The 19,844-nt window shown below is 31.5% G+C and overlaps 3 protein-coding genes across 3 annotated transcripts; 1 reads left to right on the top strand and 2 right to left on the bottom strand.

Annotated features, from left to right (window-relative positions):
- Positions 1-513: 513 nt before the first annotated feature.
- LOC115886592 lies at positions 514-2,182 on the bottom strand. The gene is made up of 4 exons (XM_030905829.1): positions 1,857-2,182; positions 1,537-1,798; positions 1,270-1,384; positions 514-1,218 (listed from the first exon to the last, which is right to left on the bottom strand). The coding sequence occupies exons 1-4, from the start codon at positions 1,981-1,983 to the stop codon at positions 1,006-1,008; spliced, it is 717 nt and encodes a 238-aa protein (XP_030761689.1). The 5' UTR covers positions 1,984-2,182; the 3' UTR covers positions 514-1,005.
- A 100-nt stretch (positions 2,183-2,282) lies between these two features.
- On the top strand, positions 2,283-6,855 carry LOC115886590 (histone H2A deubiquitinase MYSM1-like). The gene is made up of 11 exons (XM_030905827.1): positions 2,283-2,586; positions 2,643-3,084; positions 3,139-3,513; positions 3,574-3,915; positions 3,972-4,128; positions 4,186-4,334; positions 4,384-4,536; positions 4,618-4,861; positions 4,919-5,132; positions 6,289-6,445; positions 6,500-6,855. Exons 1-11 carry the CDS (start codon positions 2,510-2,512, stop codon positions 6,602-6,604), a joined length of 2,415 nt encoding a protein of 804 aa, XP_030761687.1. The 5' UTR covers positions 2,283-2,509; the 3' UTR covers positions 6,605-6,855.
- Positions 6,856-7,135: 280 nt separating this feature from the next.
- Positions 7,136-18,878, bottom strand: LOC115886591 (putative cystathionine gamma-lyase 2). The gene is given in 7 exon segments (XM_030905828.1): positions 7,136-7,581; positions 7,733-7,907; positions 7,973-8,125; positions 12,649-12,793; positions 12,795-12,911; positions 15,340-15,630; positions 18,465-18,878. Coding segments are annotated over 7 exon segments (1,179 nt in total). The 5' UTR covers positions 18,621-18,878; the 3' UTR covers positions 7,136-7,439.
- Between the last annotated feature and the right edge of the window lie 966 nt (positions 18,879-19,844).

Genomic DNA, 19,844 nt, shown 5'->3' with positions numbered 1-19,844 from the left:
TATCGTAATATTAAATCATACAGGATGTTCAAAATTCTACGCCAAACTTTTAAACTAAAATATAAAATATTTTTCTTCGTTTTTTTTTTCAATGGAACACCCTGTATATTATTCCTTTGTTTAACGGAGGAGCCATAATATGGCTGTTTAAATGGTAAAATACCAAACAAAAATCATTAGGTAGCTTTGATAAAAAAATTACTGTTGAAAACCCCATATACATAATGTAATATAATATTAAGAATATCCGCCAAACCGTTAAAAATTTTGAAATAACTGTAAATGCAAAAAATGTTTATTTTTTAATTCTCCATCTAGTAAAGGAATAATATACAAAGTGTTCCATTTAAAAAAAAAGAAGAAAAACTATTTTATATTTTAGAAAGTTTGTCACATAATTTTGATCACCCTGTATTGGTTTAGAATTACGATATTTATAGCAAAGTAAGTACAGACCAAGTATAGTAAACACCTAGTATAGTGTTGACTTCAGGACATTTCTTGTATTTTTAATAATTTTTCTTAAAAATATTTTTTTTTAATTTTTATTTTATCTCTAAAACTATCAAAACATATCCAATAATATCTCTCCTAGGATTATATAAACTAATAAGAGAGAAAAACAAAAATACAATAATATACAGGATGTTCCATTTAAAAAAATAATCCCAATCCACACACAAATTTTTGAGCCATTTTATAGAAGTTAAAATATTTTCCTGAAATACATTCTAATACATAATTTAGTTATGCACTTCCTAAAAATTCCCAACCTTTTTATTACAAGAGCTACAGATGCTCGACGCATTATTGCCAAACCCCTGACCCTGTACAAGGAAATAACTGTATTCCCTGCTAATAAAAAGACACAAAAACTATTTTAAAACAGAACTAAATCACATACTGGTCTCACAAATACCCTAAAACATGATTTTGGCAAGGCTATTTCATTTAAAAGAAAAAAAAAAAAGACAATTTTACATCTATATAAAGCTACTTATCTAACTAATTCTGTTCGAACAGTTTCATCGACTTGACTTGTTCCTTCAGTTCAGCCAACTGTTCACCAGCCTTTTTTATATCGGGTTTCAAATCCTGATAGATACTTAACTCCTTCACCAAGCTGTCTTTTTCCTCTTTCAGTGCTTTTAACGTGTCAACATATTTCGATATGTTGGGTAAATCAAACTCTGGATTCTTTAGCCAGGGATATTTTTTCTGATAAAAAAAATAGATACAAAACTGAAACTATGTAAAACTGATACATACTTCAAATTTAATAAGTTCATTCTCATATTTCCTGGCTTTTTCTTCTAACTGTTGTACATCTTCGGAAGATAACTTCAAAATGCTGTTTACATTTTCTTTAGATTTATCAAGCTCACTAAAAAAAAATACTAGTAGAGTACTTTTGTTTATTTACACTTTTTGTAAACATTCTACTTTGTATAGTACATTTATCTTGTTTTTGTGAATAAACATATCACTGTATTATTATTAATTTCAGCATCAAACTGTTATAAAACCTTTACTGACCTTCTAACATATTTTATTTCTTTCGATAACGTATCATTAAGGTTGGTGTAATATCGGATACATATCTTTAACTTTGAAAGGTAGTTGTTGTGTTTCCTCAACTTCTCTGCTTGATTTAATGCAGCATTATCAGGGTTTAGGTACTTTGCTTCGTACTCGGAGACGAGCTTATCAATATTATCCACACAACCTCCTAGACCGGATATTCTAAGCTCATCGGTGAGCAATTTTAATTTCTTAAAAATCTCGTCCATTTTCGTATCTAGAAAAAGTTTTTACCTTATTATGTGTCGAGATAAAAGCAATACGGGTGTTGTTACTTTCTTCCCTGTAGAATTGAACTCTCTGCTTAATTAAAACCGTGTAATCTTGTAACTGTTGGGAGAGAACATTGCTGTTTTCTTTACTTTCCTGTTGAGATGCCGAATTCTCGTGCGAATGGCTCATTATTCTGTTTATAAACAAACTTTTAAACCTTTAACTTCGTAATTCGGCTCCTGTAGATGTGCATAACAAAGTTTATAACAAAAAAATCAAATAAAAGAGAACACAAATTTTTAAAAACAGAGAATGCTTCTTTCAATCATTTTTTTTTTAAACCAGTGCTACCAACTACGCCCATAGAAGTTATAAAATAGTCAGGGTTGGGCGCGTATAAATGACAATCCTTTTGATATTAAAATACACGTAAATAACAGTAAAAAAGGCTTAAAAAAATATATAATATAAAGGGACACATAAATGATGTTTCTTATATGCTTAACTCTATGATATTCATATTATTTTAATTATATTTTTCACCTTTATCATATATTTTTTATGTTTTTTTACGGCCGGATAGCACTGGCAGCTATGGCCTTAAAACCACTGATCATTTATATTTGACGTCAAATGTCAAAGTAATGTTTACTAATTTCTAAATTCTGAAAAATCTTAATTTTATGTTTTAATTAAATAATTTTTAAGCTTTCCGATGGCCGATGAAGATGAAATAGATATTTTAGGAGACTTTACTTTAGGCGCTTACTCTTCAGAAGGTGGCCAAAGCATGTAGGTTTCGAATTTGTCGTATAAACCACCTTAAAAATATGTCTGTTGAATTTCAGATTAGACAATGCCGAGTTAGTTTCTCAAAATTCGGATTTACTCAATTGCGACTACACGATACACCCTCAATGGTTGTTAGATAAGCCCAGCGCTAACCCAGATAACTGGTATACAACCACAGCCTCTGTGTCTACTGATACAGAGTCTAATAACGAACAAGATGCTTTGGGTCATATCTCGACAGAAAACTGCATCACGGATGAAAGTGGCTGGACTGAGAAAGAAAAAAGCTTGTTACACAGAGGCATCGAGATTTTTGGAAAGAGCAGCGTCAGGTTGTCTCAATTTGTAGGCTCTAAAACATCTTCAGAAGTGAAATATTACTTAAAAAATTATTTTTCTGAAAATCAAAGCTTGTACAGACATGAATCTGATAATAATACAGCAGTTACAGAGCTGCCTCAAGAGGAAATTGGCACAGAAGTCTTGCATTCTGATCAAGTAACAAAATACAGGAGATTTTATGTTCTAAATATAATTGTTTTTGAGTTTTAGATACCAGCAAGTATAGAGGAGGTTATTGCTGTTGTTAGTACAGGAAATGTTACAGCAAATCCATACAAAAAAGTGAGGAAAAAAAGTTCTAGTAGTTCTAGCGGTGCTTCTCAGGGAGCTACAGTATCATTCAGCGATATAAAGAACAGTAAATCTCCAGAAAAACGAAAATATTTGAAAAAAGTTCAGAAATTCAAGAGTTCCAAGTCACAAATCAATAAAAAAGCTGTTAAATTTAAAGTTAAATCGAAAAATCAGCAGGAAAGTAGGTTGATCTTGCCAAAAGTAGTTGAAAATGTTGAAACTAAAATTGTAAGGCCTGAAATAACAACTGGTAAAGGTTTATCGGTGCCAGTATGCGACGGTGAAGAAATTGTAAGTTTGACTAGTAAGTGAGACAGTGTAAATAATATATTTTTTAAATCAATTTTTAAGGTAAAAATTGAAAAAGTTGAAGATGATTCTAGTGATATTAGTATTGATATTGAAGATACAGAAGAAACCGACAATGCAGGACCTAATAAAATATCAATTATCAAACCTGAAACTAATGAAGTTAAAGAAAACGAAGAGAAAATTAGTGAGCATGAAAAAGATACTCAAAACACAATAAACATAAACGAAATGGATGAAGAGATTGCTAAACAATTAACCAGCTTAGAGCATCCAACTAGCGAAGTATTGCTAGATGAAAACGTACCTAGTGAGCTAGAAAAAGTGGCCAATTATGAATTTTTCGAAGGGAGAACTTCAAAAACACCAGAAAGATATTTAAAGGTATTGAATTTGAAGATTATACTGTTTTATCTTTAAAAAAGGTATTTTATTATTAGATTAGAAACCATATACTGAATAACTGGATAAATTCACGCCCAAAGTACGTATACAAGACGGCAATGCGTTTCGGTTTAAAAAATTGCGGAGACGTCACTTGTATCAGCAGAATTCACTATTTTTTAGAACAAATAGGAGCTATAAACTTTGGATGTGGTAAATACACACTAATTTATCTCATACATCAATTTTTAACCTTTTTTTCCCCCTAAGAACAAACGAAATACGAACGACCCTTGTACAGGGTGCTACAAATTTTCGCTCCTCAAAAAAGTCGGTCTGTAAGGAAACCAAAAGCTTTAGCATCGAGGGAGATTAGTGAATTGGGTCCTAGGCAAAGAATTAAGAAGAAATTCACGAATGTGAGTGAAAAAATAGTTTTTGAGGGGTTTTTATTGTGTTTTATTCTAGGATGGTGAAGGGGGATATACTATGGCTCACGGTGAGCAAGGGCAAGTTATAAATACGACTATAGTGAATGAGGAACCTGCAAAAGCGAAAACTTACCTAAAGAAACCTACGATAAGGTTGATTTATTGTAGGCCCTTCACTGTAGACAATCCGGTAAGTTTTTTTTATATTTCAGAATTTTTCAGAAGTTTAGGCGACCAGATATACATGCTAATATTTTTTTCTGTTAAATAGCAAAAATTCGGCGTTAAAATACGATTATCTACCTTACTTCTCATGGATTTTCACGCCCATACTTACTTGACCGAAGTTATGGGACTGGTAGGCGGTTCCTGGGATTCCCAGGGGAAAATTCTAACAATTTCCTGCTATGAACCCTGCAAAAACATAGCTTCTTCCTCAACGCACTGCGATATGTGTCCAATATCGCAAGCCAGAGCTGCAGAAAGCATTCACAATGCTAATTTGGATATTCTAGGTAAAAATCTTTGTTTAATAATCAAATCTCGGGCATTCTAATGTGATTTCTCTATAGGTTGGTTTCATTCGCATCCAACGTTTGCTCCAGAGCCTTCACAGCAGGATCTGGACACTCAGCAAATGGTTCAGCAATGGATAGGGCACAGCAAGCCGTGTATAGGGGTTATTTTGTCCCCCTTTAGTTCGAACGGAGCCCTAATTTCTTCGCCTTTTCGCTGTTTGGTGGTGGGTAAAAAGCCGAACTTTGAGGATCAATTGGTGCCTTTCAGGTGAGAAAAAAATGTGTATTTTGAGTTGCCTAGTTTTTCGGGAGCTACAGAATAATTATCTAATCATACAGAAGGGATAAGAGAATTTTTTTCGTAGACTAAATAGTGAGTTTATTTGTGATATTTTTTGACTGTAATTTTAATTCTTTATTTATGATATTGATCATTAATATCAGGGATGAACGTGTAAAAAAACCTTTATGTAAAAAACTGTTTTTTACGCGTAAAGAACATTTTTATTAAAGATCCTTTAAAAACTTTGTTTTCTGTTAATGACTGTTGTAAAAATTTAATTTATGTCTTTATATTTGGACTTTTTATTGATATTATTTCTTTTATTTTGATCTAAATCTAATTTTGATTTATATAAATCAAAATTTATGCGGATATAATTAAAAGTTTAGGTTTGGAAAGGAAGAGAAACATTTCTTTCTTTATTTATTTACATTTTTTACCTGTATTTTACATCAAACCGTAGAAAATACGTCAAAAAAGACACGACACTTAATCACTAATTAATACCGTATGATCGAAAAAAAAAACTGTCAGCGATGGCTATGAAGTGAAGATCGTTGTCATTTTATATGGGAAATGTCATCGATCGTCAGTTCCCAGCCAACTGGACGCCGTTTTATTTTCGATCATACGGTATATTTCCCGTTTTATCTCCTGTAATCACGTTTGTAAATTGTATTTTAAATCGTTTTTTTTTGAATTCGGTTTTACCATATTTAATCAAAAATTAGCTATAAAATAACAGGTATTTAAATAAATAATTTCACTCAGTGTACAAACGAATCTATCTTATTTGTCAAAAAAATTAGGACAAATTTACCATACGATCGAAAAAAAAACAGCGTCAAAGAAGGCTGGGGGAATGATAATCGATAATAATTTTGGCGAGGTCACGCCCTAGATATCATACACTTTTTAATTTTTCTATAATCATTAGTGTCAATATTTGATGAGTTTTATGTCAATTTTTAGTAATATGACGTCGAGAGATTGACCTCGCGAAAATTATCATCGATTGCCATTCCCAGCATTCTTTGACGCCGTTTTTTTTTCTCGATCATACGGTATTAGTGAATAGAAAAAATCTCTTATTTTGGACACTTGTATACGCCAATATTTAGTTTAAAAATTGTGTTTTTAGGCTCAAAGTTAGCGTAATACCTGACGAATTCAATAAGACAGAATTTTTTAATAAAATGAAACGGATCCTTCACACAGAAGAGGGACATCTCAAGGACAAAAAATTAGACTTTGACAAACCCTATTTTCAGGATTTGAACATAACTCATCTGGAAAAGGTAACTTGTTCCAGAAAAATAAGTAAACTTGGATGATTTCTCTCTATTTTTCAGTTTATCTCTAGTGTGAACATGCACTTGGCCAAATATAAATCGGCATCGGCGGAAAATGAAACAGACAGTCTCCTTCGAGGTATGAAAGATGTATTGACACAGTGATAATTTGTATTGACACAGTGATCGACACAGTGATAACAAACACTTTAAATAAAAATAAATATATAAAATATAAATACAGGAATAATATAATTAATCGTACTAATTTTTTTTTTATTAAATATCGTAGGTCCATACGATCGAAAAAAAAATCAAGTCATAGAAGGCTCGGGAACGACAACCGGTGATAATTTTGGCTAGGTCAAGCCCTATAGTCATCGTTTACTTGGCCCGTACTCTTCCGTATCTTTTAATGGCGCTTAGTACCTATTTTTTTATTTTACTCGTATAAAACTATTAGTTACACGTAAAAAACTATATTTACGCGTAAAAAACCATTTGTTACACGTAAAAAACTTTTTGTTACGCGTAAAAAACGTTTTGTTACGCGTAAAAAAAACTACACTTTTTCAGACGTCTTTCAAACCTTTCGATCAATTCAAATTGTCAATTTTTCATCTAGAGAGATTGACCTCGTCAAAATTATCATCGATCGTCATTTCCCAGCCTTCTTTGACGCCGTTTTTATTGTAAATTAAAGTTTTTATACAATATAAATTAATTAATGTTTGTTTTTTAAAGCAACCAAATTACTGGATATTTTATCACAATGTTTTTTTTTGTAATGAAAATAAATTCGTATAAAAATAATATGCGATGTTTTATTTTATTTTTATTTTCTCTGTTTTGGAAGACCTGAGTATGTTTAGGAATGCGATTAAAATTAGTTTTTATTTTAATTCAAAAAAAATACTGTAAAAAATTCCAAAAAAATACCATATCAGGGTTCGCGTAGCGTAGATTTTTTAAAAAAAAAATATTCGAGAAAAAAATCGGCTTATATTTTCTGGAAACCCAATTCCAAATCCGCAACCAGATCTTCGACGTCTTCGATACCAACAGACACCCTAATCAAGTTGTCTGTGATTCCCAGAACCACCCTGTGTTCCGGTGGAACAGACGCGTGCGTCATTATAGAACTAGAACAAAAAATAAGTTTTTTAAATACCTACACCGCATTATCGAAAAAAAAACGGCGTCGAGTATGCTTTGAAATGACTGCGATTCATTTCCAAGCCTACTCCGACGCCGTTTTTTTTTCTCTCTTAAGGTTAAATCAAATTTACTTACGGAATTTCTATGAGACTTTCGTATCCTCCTAAACTTTCGGCAGTGGTAAATATTTTTAGATTATTCAGAAAGGTTTTGGTCTCTGTGGAACCACCTTTAATGTAGAAGGAAAAGGTACCACTATGCCCCGAAGCCTGCTTCTTGAACAGATCGTGTTGTGGATGCGATTTTAGACCTATAAAGAAAAAAAAAACAGAAACAGTTTACATAGAGAAATAAAAAAATAAAAATGTTACTGACCTGGATGAAGTACTTTCTCCACTTTGGAGTGCTTCTCTAAGTACTTTGCTATGGTCAGACCGTTTATACTGTGCTGTCGCATCCTTAAGGCTAGTGTTTTGAGTCCCCTGTTGACTTGGTAGCAGTCAAACGGACTGGGTATGATTCCCATGGCTGTGTAGAAGGATAAAAATAATACACTTTAAAAAAAAATTAAGTTACTTTTGAGTGAATATAACATAATAAAGTTATACAGTTCGACTTCGTACATCCTGTATGTTCAGGTTAATTACACAATATACAGGGTATCCCAGAAATAAGTGCAAGTATTTTAACTGGGAGTATAGTTCAACCCCAGAAAAACGCCTAAGAGGTTTTTTCCGCGAAATTAATAATTGAAATTGATTAAGTCATTTTCATAACTTATTATTATGTTGATTTCTGATTCAAATCCACATTTAATAAGAATAATTTATTAACTAAACAATTAAGTATGTAATTAATTAGTATTTGAGCGAAAATATTGGTGGAATATTTAATTAATGGTATACTCTTTTATAAAGATTTAAATAGTTTTCTTTTTGCATATACAAATATCGTTTTGCTAAAAGCGATAATATTACTAGCCTGTACATTTTGTACATTTGTTGCTTTAAAAACAATCTAAAATGTCAATATTCCATGGGTATATATTGATAAATGAAGCCTAAATTATAAGAAAATGCATTTTCTACGAAAACTTGAAGGGATAGGTAAAAAGTGGTATAACACAATTCGATAGACAATTAAATTGTGCATCTGATTCTCCTAAAATATACAGAGCATTCCATTTAAATTAAACAAGTTATTGTCGTTTAAAGCTAGAAATTATTTAAAATAAATTTGTAGACACTCTGTATGAGGTAGTATTATTTTTATTATTGCAACACAATAACTGATCAATAAATAAACTTCAGTAAATATTTAGTATTAAAAACTTTGATACCCTCGGAGAAATGAAGCCTTACAAATTTTACTGCAATTTTACAAAATTGAAAATAATTCAAAAACGGTAAGGTTTAAGTGTAATAAACTTTAATCAAATTTACCTTTATTTTAATTGTAGAAACTAAAAATGTAATAATATACAGGGTTTTTAAAAAAATACAACTTTGATATTTTGTATTTATTTGGGACACTCTGTATCTTGTAAAAATATTTTTAAATTGTAGCTCTAATAGTCCTTCATCGAACCCAAAACTTACAATTTGTAAAAATCTCATCGTTTAGCTACAATACTCCGTGTCGTATGTGGTGAACAACCCTGTTTATTCTATGTTATCTGTGACATAAGCAACTATTATAAATATACAGGGTGTTCCTTAATGACACGTTAATATATAAGGTGATTCTTGGACCTATTCTCAGAAAAAAACCTTCATATGAATGTATGTCCTAAACAATCTTAACTTTTGATATACAGGGTGGTAACATTTTCTAAAAAAACATCTTCGGTGCATCAAAATGCGATGTACAGGGTGGCTCGAATTCGACGTTCATAATTGGGATTTCGGAAACCGTAAGAGATACAGGATCGGTTCAATGGAGGCAAAGTTGCGCAATTGCTCAATAAAATGCCGTATTGCATTTTTATTTTTTATTTTTTATTTTTTTTGCATAAAATATTCTGTACGAAACTTCGGCAAATATCAAAGTGACTACATATAGTGTTTTAAGAGTATAATGAAAGGATTTAATTAAATTGAAAAAAAAATCAGGTCCGTATTTAAAAAAATTAAGTTGATGATGGTCGCCAGAAGCCGAAACGTCAGAGTCAATATTTAATCACACAGAGTTACAGAGCAGAAAAAGTGACCGTGAAAATGTGTTTTTCATTTTAAGTTTTCTTAACAAATAAAGTCAGGAAACAATAGAAAACAAAATTGAAAATTCCGTTTTTTTTTCGAATATATTCGGAAGTATTCGGAATTTTTCAAAATGCAATACGGCATTTTATTGAGCATCGAATTGCGCAACTTTGCCTCCATTTAACCGATCCTGTATCTCTTACGGTTTCCGAAATCCCAATGATGAGCGTCGAATTCGAGCCACTGAGCCACCCTGTACAATTTTCTCTTATACAGACCGGACCACCGTAGTAGTAGCATAGGCAGAACCGGACGAATTAGCGTATACCCGTCCGCCGGATAAAAAGCAGGCGAAAAAAATGTGATAAAATAAAAATAGGTAGATATGTGATAAGAATGTTTCAGAATTTGTATTTATTCGTGTTTTAATAGCCAAAACGAATACGTAGATTCTCGCGACAGTTCTCGTGTAAAATTTATTTTTTAAGTAAAATAATGGATGTTTACGAAGTTCGCGAGAAAATTCAAATTGTAAAATGGTATTTCCAAAATAGGTCTTATCGGAATATACAAACAATTTTTCCATAAACTTTTGTAAACAGGCCAATTCCATCTTTACCTACTGTATAGTCTATAAAATGAATAACTTTGAATTTTGACCGTTATTTTTTACCAACATGGCAAATATAAAATACCTCTATCAATAAAGTTACTGATATTCTTTAAATTGAGTGACTGAACGAATCAGATAGGTAACTCTTTTTACTTTCGTGAAATAGAAAAGGAAAATTATAAAACAAGTCACAGTTCTACCTCTTCTTGCAAAAATCAACACGAAATGGCATAATTGTCAAAAGTCAAATGTCATCAGCTTTTGGCATTTCTAAATTTCAGACCAATGCCGTCTCTAATAGAACAGCCTCGGACGAGATTTATGACGTCACGCTAGTTAGATACTACGGATTAATAAATATGTTGTAGAATACATGGAAAATATAATTATTCCTCGTGTTTTTGATTTGTATTTTAAAAATGATATAGTTTACATGAAATATACATAATATACAGTTAATAAATACAATATATTATATACCTATTCATAGTAATAAATACTTTGGCAAATAAACTATGAACCATACAAATGCAGCAAATGTTTTACAATATACAAATAATGAATAGGTACATAACATAATGGGTAAAATGTAAAATATATTTTAAATTTTGGTTTCAAAATCGATTTAATTTAACAAAAAAACATTCAATATCTACTAATAGTGATGTATTATTATTTGCATTCACAAAATTTATTGAATTTAATATTTTGCAAGTATTAATGTTCGAAAAATTATATATTTGCAAATAATCAACATCATAGAAAAAAAGGCGTCAGAGATGGCTATGAAATAAAGATCGCTGTCATTTTATATGTCAAATTATTCTAAAATTTTTGATTTTCTTGGGATTTAGGTTCGGGGAAAACGCTTATTAAATTTTCATGTGGTTTTTCATTATTTTTGTTGGTTTAAAAGAAAAAAAAATCATATGACACAGCACTGATTAAGGCTATAATGTTAGCTGAAACGTTTTTTTTTAAACCAAAAAAATAATGAAAACCAAATGAAAACTTAATCAGCGTTTTTATTTATTAACTGTATATATATATTTTATATTAACTTATTTATATTAACTGTATATTATGTATGTTTCATGTAAACTATATCATTTTTAAAATACAAACCATAAATACGAGGAATAATTATGTTTTCCATACACAACAACATATTAATCTGTAGTATGTAACTAGCGTGACGTCATAAATCTCGTTCCGAGGCTGTTCTATTAGAGACGGCATTGCGTCAGCATGGCCGCAAGTTGCTAACCTAATAATTAACACTAGAAGCCCACGGGAACTGTCAAATTCAAAGTTATTCGTTTCACAGACTATATCAAGAGTTATTGATAATTTTGAAACACATGGGTGCGTGTTCCCACAAAAACACAAAAAGCCTGATGTGTTGATTAGTGAAGAACAGGAGTCAAAGCAAGTGTTCATTTGTGCTACCGCGGATCAAAATCCCACGTTTTCAAGTAATCAAATTGCTGAGGTGGTTGCCCTGCCCATTAATGCCCGTATTGTTCAAGAATATTTGAACAATACTTTTCCCAACCGTTTAATTAGTGGATATGGAACTATTTTGTGGCCCGCTAGAGCACCAGATCTTTCTCCCAATGATTTCTTTTTGTGGGGTTACGTAAAATCTAAAGTGTATGGTCATAATAGGGCTAATAATCTGGATGAACTTCAAGTAAAAATACGAGAGGCTTTCCAAACTATTAGCCCTAATATGTTAGCCAATGTCAGACGGGGATTTTACGACGTTCTGTCTAGCACAAGAAGGTGGTCTTTTGAACACTTATTGTTATAACTCTTTTTATTTAGAGTAATATTATATTTTTTTTGGGTTTAGAGAATTTATTTATTTTTAGTTTTGGCTTGTAAACACACTCAAATAATAAATATTTAAGTATTTTTATTTTAAATGTTACCTTAAGTGAAGGTAAACACTTAAAATGAAAATAATAAATACCCGGCACTCCTCGCGTCGTATTCCTAGTCTGTCACGAATGACCCGTCCAAGCACAATTGCAACTGCGTACTGCCTGACCAGCCGACTAGCCGGCAGTGAATCTCGAGTACGAACGCAAATCGGGTAAACGTAAATTCGTCCGGCAACTTGCTATGTTACTAGTAGCCTGGTCTTCTCTGTATACATACATATTGTAGTATTTTATAAAAAAAACTGGATCAAAACACTGAGTATAGTCTTGTATAGTGTCTAAAAGACTTACCATTTTGTAAATACTTTAATTTTTCGTATAAATCTTCGTTGGAAGTGACCAAAGCCCCCATAACTACGTCAGAGTGTCCGTTCATGTATTTTGTAAGAGAATAACTAACTATATCTGCGCCTAAATCTAGAGGCCTCATTAAATAGGGATGTAAGGAAGGTATTGTCCACTACCAGGATCAGATTGTGTTCTTTAGTGATTTCTGCCACAGCCTTAATGTCAAGCACCCTCATCATTGGGTTGGTGGGCATTTCAGTCCATACCTGAGCATCAAAAAAATACTTAGAGTTTTGTAAAACTTCTTGCGTACATAGCATCTTTAGATTCAACGAGTAAAATTTCCTGTGCGCAAAAATAAACTCGCGTAAAATAACAATAAACAGCGTAATAGAGAGATATCGCTAAACCGAATAGCGTGCACGGACGTTAATAAAGCCCCAGGTATTATTTCCTTTACGTGAGGTGGTATTAACTCTCTTCATATATAGTTATCGGATCGGAAGGAATTCTGTTCGCGTCGCGTCCGCTATTTAAACTTAACCTAACTTTGAATTTAAAACTTTGAAATTGTTTTGTTTACTAGGTACTTTAAAACCAAAGACATTATAAAGATAGACCGAACATCTCATTCATAAATACTCGTTGGAAGTGTCTCAAACATTCCAATGTGTCAAACAAGGACAGAAGAGACAGAGAAGTCTAAAATTTCCGACCCCGGCAACTAGGCGCATTTGGATTGTTGTAATGGCCAGTGGCGTATCGTTTTTGGAAGGAATTTAATTAGTAAAGTAATTAGTAAAATTTTAACTCAATATTAATATACTACATTAACACTTTTTCGTCAGTTGAGTTTTTTTATAAGGTCTAATATAATAATATAATTAATATCCCATATGTACTTATGTTGAAACGTTAGTAGGTAGTTTTCGAAAATCGCTCCAACGTCGATTTTCAATTTAAACTTTCAGTTACTTCTATATAAATTTTCAGTTACTTTTGAATATTTACAGGGTGACTCAAGTTTCTGAAACAGTTCTATATTAGGTTTGTGGTTGGTGACTTTTCTTTCAATTTTTTTTTCAGAATATGGAGGCAATGGTAAAGCACATTTTAGACATTTTTGTAAACATAGGTGGCCGGAACATATTTTCAAACTAAAGTTGTAGATTTGCCATTAAATTTCTATTGCAGAAATACCTAGGGTTGCCACCTGTCCTTTTGAAAAGGACAGTCCTTTTGGAATAACTTGTCCTTTTGACTTTTTTACTTAAAAGTCATTTTTATTTACGTATTTTCCCTGAGATAATTACCTACAGCAAACAGAAATATTCTTTTCGTCCAAATTTAATTAGAGATGTTATAAAACTTATAAATAAATTTTTCTTGTTTAGAATAGGCAACATTATTTAGAACTTCCCGTTTAATCTCAAATGATAGTTTAGGTTTTAGTTTTACCTTTTTTGATCTTAAAAAGAACTTTTCAAAATTAGTAATTAGTAACGATTTAGTTAGTTCGCAATCGATAGCTTCCTGTGAAGTACTGTGTAATAGTTGTTTAATCTTGTATTATTAATAACTTCCTATACCTAAAATCAATATTTAATGAGAAAATTGTGTTTTTTTGAAAATATAAGACGAGATTTGACTCTTTCGGTCTTCTTCTTGTATTATGATGGCTCTGATACGAGACAATTACCTTTTAGTCTCTCAATAGAAGGCATTTATCATTAAAAGTATCAAATCTGTGTGCTACAGTATGGGATTTCTGTCGCATAATAATGAATATTACGTTTATTTACAAACCCATTACTTTTAAAGGTAGCTTCATCAGACAATCAAATTTTAGTTAAATGTCCCAATCTTCATGAACTGAAATATTTTGAAAATGTGCGTTACAATGGCCCCCATCTTATGTAAAAAATTGAAATAAAAATCACAAACCAAAAAAACAAATAACTCTAGAAAGACGTATTTGTACGGTGGTAAAAAATTGTCTAAACAAGGCCGAAGGGGCAGATATAATAAAGCAGTAAAACGTAAAAAAGGTCGGGTAAACACCTTTGTTTATTTGTTGAGCAAAATTCCTTTAGAATATCGTATATAATGACCAAAATATGACGCAATTTTAAGAAAAAAAAATGTCAACAATAATGTCGAAAATATGTCAACTTATAATGTCGAAAATGTGTTGAAAAAATGTCGAAAAAAAAATCATAATGTTGAAAAAATTTCGAAAATATGTCAAATATATAATAATGTCAACAATGACGTCGAAAAACAATAAAGAAAAAACAAAGTTTATAATCTGTATAATCTGTGGTATTATACTATATCCGTATTGTAGCACATTTTTAAGATTTTGATGGTCAAACATCAACAAAATATTACCAATGTTTGGACTAAATTTTCTCGAAAATAAAGACATAATTTAAAATTCCGTTACTATACGGAAATAGATTGAAGTTTTGTGATAACAGTGATATATAATTTATATGGTTTTGTAACAAATTGGCTCGCTATTTTATGGCAAATGCTGAAGCTCTGCAAACCTTAATCAAGCCTTAATCAGAGCACGTGTGTTTAGCTCAGTGATGTGAAAATCGTATCTTTTTATTTCCACCCATTTTCGTGTGTTTTGTTGGGGACAAAACACAAGAAAATGGGACACCCTGTACGTATATAGGTACATACCAATTTTGTGTTGGGTTTGATGACACTCTTCAGACTACTTAAATCGGTAAAATCAAACACCGAAATCTCGATACCATATGACTGAGTCATCTTGTGGAATATCCTACTGGTACCACCATATACGTCATCGCCCATGATGATGTGGTCTCCGGATTTTAGCATCCCCAACACTGTAACGCCTGCACCCAACCCTGACGCGAATGCCAGTCCGTACTTGCCGTTGTCCAGCTTGGCAAGAACGTTTTCAAGGACGTCTCGCGTGGGATTCCCCGATCTACTGTACTCGTATTGCTAAAAAATGGACAAATAATAGTCAGATATCAGATAGAAGCGAATCTCCCAATATTTTTTAGGGAATATACGTTAAATAGGAAGAGTATATTTTAACGCTATACAGGGCGATTCAAAAAATATAAAAAGAACAGTAGAAAATATGATATGGAGTTTTTTCGGAACACTTTGGATCACTCTGTATATGTTTATCTTTTAATCGTTATCCTCCCACATATGTTCTGATTTTTAGTTGTTTATTCTAGCTATAAATTTCACGAAAAAGATTAAATGATCATGAACCCAGCACAAGGTTAAAAATAATTTTTATAACATTTTATACAGTTTTCTTGCAAGTCATTTATAGCATTCAATTACACAATAAAGTTAATCCTTATATCTACAGATATAGTTTATGGTATGTATTTATTTTTAGTGTTGTATGGCGGACGACTATACAGGGCGAGGCTTAAATAATTAAAAAAATTTCGCGATTTTTTTTAAATTTGTAATTTTTTGAAAAAGAAAAATATTTTATCTGTAATAAAGTAGGTACTTGCTTAAATAAGGTAGGTACTTAAGTAGATAACTACTTAATTACATTTCTTACATACACATTCATACTAAAAATCTATGCGTGTCAATGATTTCTGTTATGAGATAAAAGATAAAATTGATATGATTTTGAAAAATAAGTACTTAAATTGAAGTATATATTTGATTAGTTTATGTGATTGCATCTATCATAATTCCTGAATAAATATTGTTATCATCCAAAATAATATAACTACAACTTGTTTCTTTCTTGAAAAGAAACTTAATATAATTTTTTCTGGAGATCATCTCTCGAATGCTTTAAGTCGTATCTGAGCAACAGAAGTCAACTTGTGAGGGTGGATACCACGTTGTCTTTTAGCAAGCCAATAGAATGTGGAGTACCACAAGGCTCAGTACTAGGCCCTATTTTGTTTCTTCTTTTTATTAACGACATTGCTAACATAAACATCAGTGGCAAAATATGTCTTTTTGCGGACGACACTAGCTTCACTTGGAGCAACAAGGACATCACGGCACTTCATAGAATTATATCAAATGACTTAATCACCATTAAATCTTGGTGCGATTCGAACCTCCTGAGTCTCAACATTTCTAAAACTAAAGCTTTGTCGTATCAAAACTCTTGTTTGCAGCCTTTTGTGCTTATCAACACCACCACTGACGTCGTAAAATCTGTAAAATTCTTAGGGCTTGTTGTGGACAATTCTCTGAAATGGGACATACATATCGAAGCTTTGTCGAAAAAATTGAGCTCTGCCTGTTTTGCATTCAGGTCTGTTTCTAAGGAGCTTAACTTGTCAGTGGCTAGAACTGTTTATTATGCACTTTTTGAGTCGCACCTCAGGTATGCCCTTCCATTCTGGGGTACGTGTTGTGCGACTCAATTTGACCGCATTTTCAAGCTCTAGGAAGAGATATTCACTGGGACTAAACAGCACAACTCATTGCCGGGACTTTTTTAAAGAATTAGAAATATTGACTCTTCCTTCCTTATTTATATTTGAATCGGTTTGCCTAATACGTAAACATGTATCAGCTTCTCAAGAAAGGCCATCTCACACTCATCCACTCAGGAACGCGGAGCAAGATCTTTATCTACCTACCCCACGCTCAGAGTTAGTTAAAAGTTCAATATTATACAACTCGAAAAAAATGCACAATCACCTGCCATTTGAAATCAAATCCATAACATCATTTTTTTCATTTCGCCAAGCATTGAACTTTTATTTACAAGGCTTTCTACGCCGTAATGAATTATATTTTGAAAATCGAATTTGATTTTGTAAACACTGGTCTAATGTTTGCTATCGCTATATTTACTAATGACATCGAAATGAATTTATTTAGAGGTCATTGATGTTTTACTATAAACTAGCTAAATATTTTTGAATATTATTTTTATTTTTTTGTTCTTTGACATTGTAAACATTTATAAATGTTTATTTTAACAATAAGACTGACAATATTATTTGTATAATGTTTTGTATTATCTTTTGTTTGTTTGTTTGTGTACCTTGTTTTTTTACTTTGTTTGTTAGTTTACCTTTGTCTACAAATTGAAAAATTTTTTGACAATAAAGGCATTTATTTATTTATTTATAGTATAGTTCAACCTCAGAAACACGCCTATGAGGTTTTTTCGCGAAAAAAACATTTGAGAATTCGAAATTCTTTGAAAAATTTTTTGGAAATTTATTAATTTTTAGTTAAAAAACATAATGTCTTGATAATATGGCAACATAGGTATCAGATTAAATTTATAAGATTGAAAATCCAGAAAAGATCAAGTGGTTCTCAAAATTTTAGCAAAAAATTATTTTTTTTTGGAAATTTTCACAGTAAAATAACTCCGTTATTTTGGACTGATTTGAAAAACGATAAAGAGAAAATATGTTTCTTTTATCGAGATCTACCACCTCTTAAAATACTTGCACTTATTTCTAGGACACCCTGTATAGGTGCGGAAATACATAGTTTTAAATTTACGAGATGTTAAAACTTTTAAAAAATAAATATTAAAAACTATTTTTTAAAGGAATTTGCTGTTGGCAGCACTAAACATCATTGTTATAAATGTTAATAAAACTTAATAATAAATCAGATTAAATAAATAACTTATTAATTTAATTTTTATTTTATTTTTATCAATTGTTTGCGTTTATCTGATCAAGGGGATCGAAATAATCGACAAAATATCAAGATACAACTTTTAATTGGCATTAATCGGCCTACACAGTGTTGCTCAAAGGAGAAAAAGTCACTGGCGCACATTTTGTGTATAATTTCTAGGGACTTACTTTTGGATTTGCAGGCCCGTGTTGCTTGTAAGTTGAAGACGTTACAATGGGCGTTACAACAGCCATTGAGTCCCATTTTTCTGGCTCCTGATCGTGGTGGATAGCCGCTGTAGCGAATCCCCTGGGAAACGGTCTAAATCCATTTTGTTCAGTCATAGTTTTTTCACTTCTGTACTCTGTATATCTTCAAAATTAGAATAAAATCAAATAATCGGAACCAACAGCGAATGACTATGCACAAAACCGCTCGCAAAGCAGTTATATTTGAATATTACAAGTTGTTTTTTCCTATCTTTTCCAAAAATTAAGAAATTTAAACACAAACCCGATTGTCTGAAAATGACTGTGCAAAAATGAACCGAGAATACTCGCAAATAATTTATATACAACACAGATAAGCTTGTCTTGGTTGGGTTTTATCATTTACAACGGGCTATTTATGGAAAATAATAAGCTCGAGCTTTATATACAGGGTGGCGCCTCTCATAAGCCGCGGAGACTCCAAGGAGAACGACAGTTTTTATTGAAATGAAATTTTGTTAACATATTAATTAATTAATTCAGAGGTTAATTCAGAGCACTTTTTAAAAATATAGAGATTTCTACAGGGTGTGCTCAAAAAAACTTTTTTGTAACGGAACACCCTATATATTAATCGATTTTCGGATTCTGGGAGAAAAATAAAGGTAAGTTTTATAAGAGAAGTATGTGACTAAAATGTAAGGTTTTTGAAATATTTAACATTTTCTAGAAATAAAGAATAATATTGAAATTACAATAAAAGCTACCTAAATTGGAATTTACCCGGTACAGCCTAATACGTAGTTAAATTAACTATTGTACTTTAAATCAAATTAAAACTTGATCCAAAAAGTTATACAGGGTGAGACAAAATTAATATTGAACATTGGTTACCTTTAAAAGCATGTTACTCTTTTATTTTAAATGGAACACCCAGTATATTATTCCGATATTCAATGGAGAATTCATATCTCTTCAAAATACTATTAAGGTTGCATGCCTACCCCTCAAACAAAGATTTTCCTAGATATTTTCATTTACATATGATTTGATCTGAGTAGATTTATTATTTGATAAAATCTAGGTTGCTGTGATATGGTCTGACGTTACTTCAACATAGCTGTCTAATTAGTCCAACTTTAACAACTAGTTATCATTTTGTGTCAGTTAAAACAAAAAAAATTCTCAGAAATTTACCGATTTTTTTCAAATAATAATGATTTACTGACGCAAAATCATAAAAACTAAAATATCTGTGAAAATCTTTGTCTGAGGGGTAGGCAACCTTAATAGTATTTTGAAGATATATAAATTCCCCATTGAACACAGGAAAATATACTGGGTGTTCCATTTAAAATA

Source organism: Sitophilus oryzae, unplaced genomic scaffold (genome assembly GCF_002938485.1).
Source record: "Sitophilus oryzae breed Bouriz unplaced genomic scaffold, Soryzae_2.0 scaffold_494_pilon_pilon, whole genome shotgun sequence".
In the NCBI taxonomy this organism is placed as follows: Eukaryota; Metazoa; Arthropoda; class Insecta; order Coleoptera; family Curculionidae; genus Sitophilus; species Sitophilus oryzae.
This window is presented reverse-complemented; position numbering and strand designations above follow the sequence as displayed.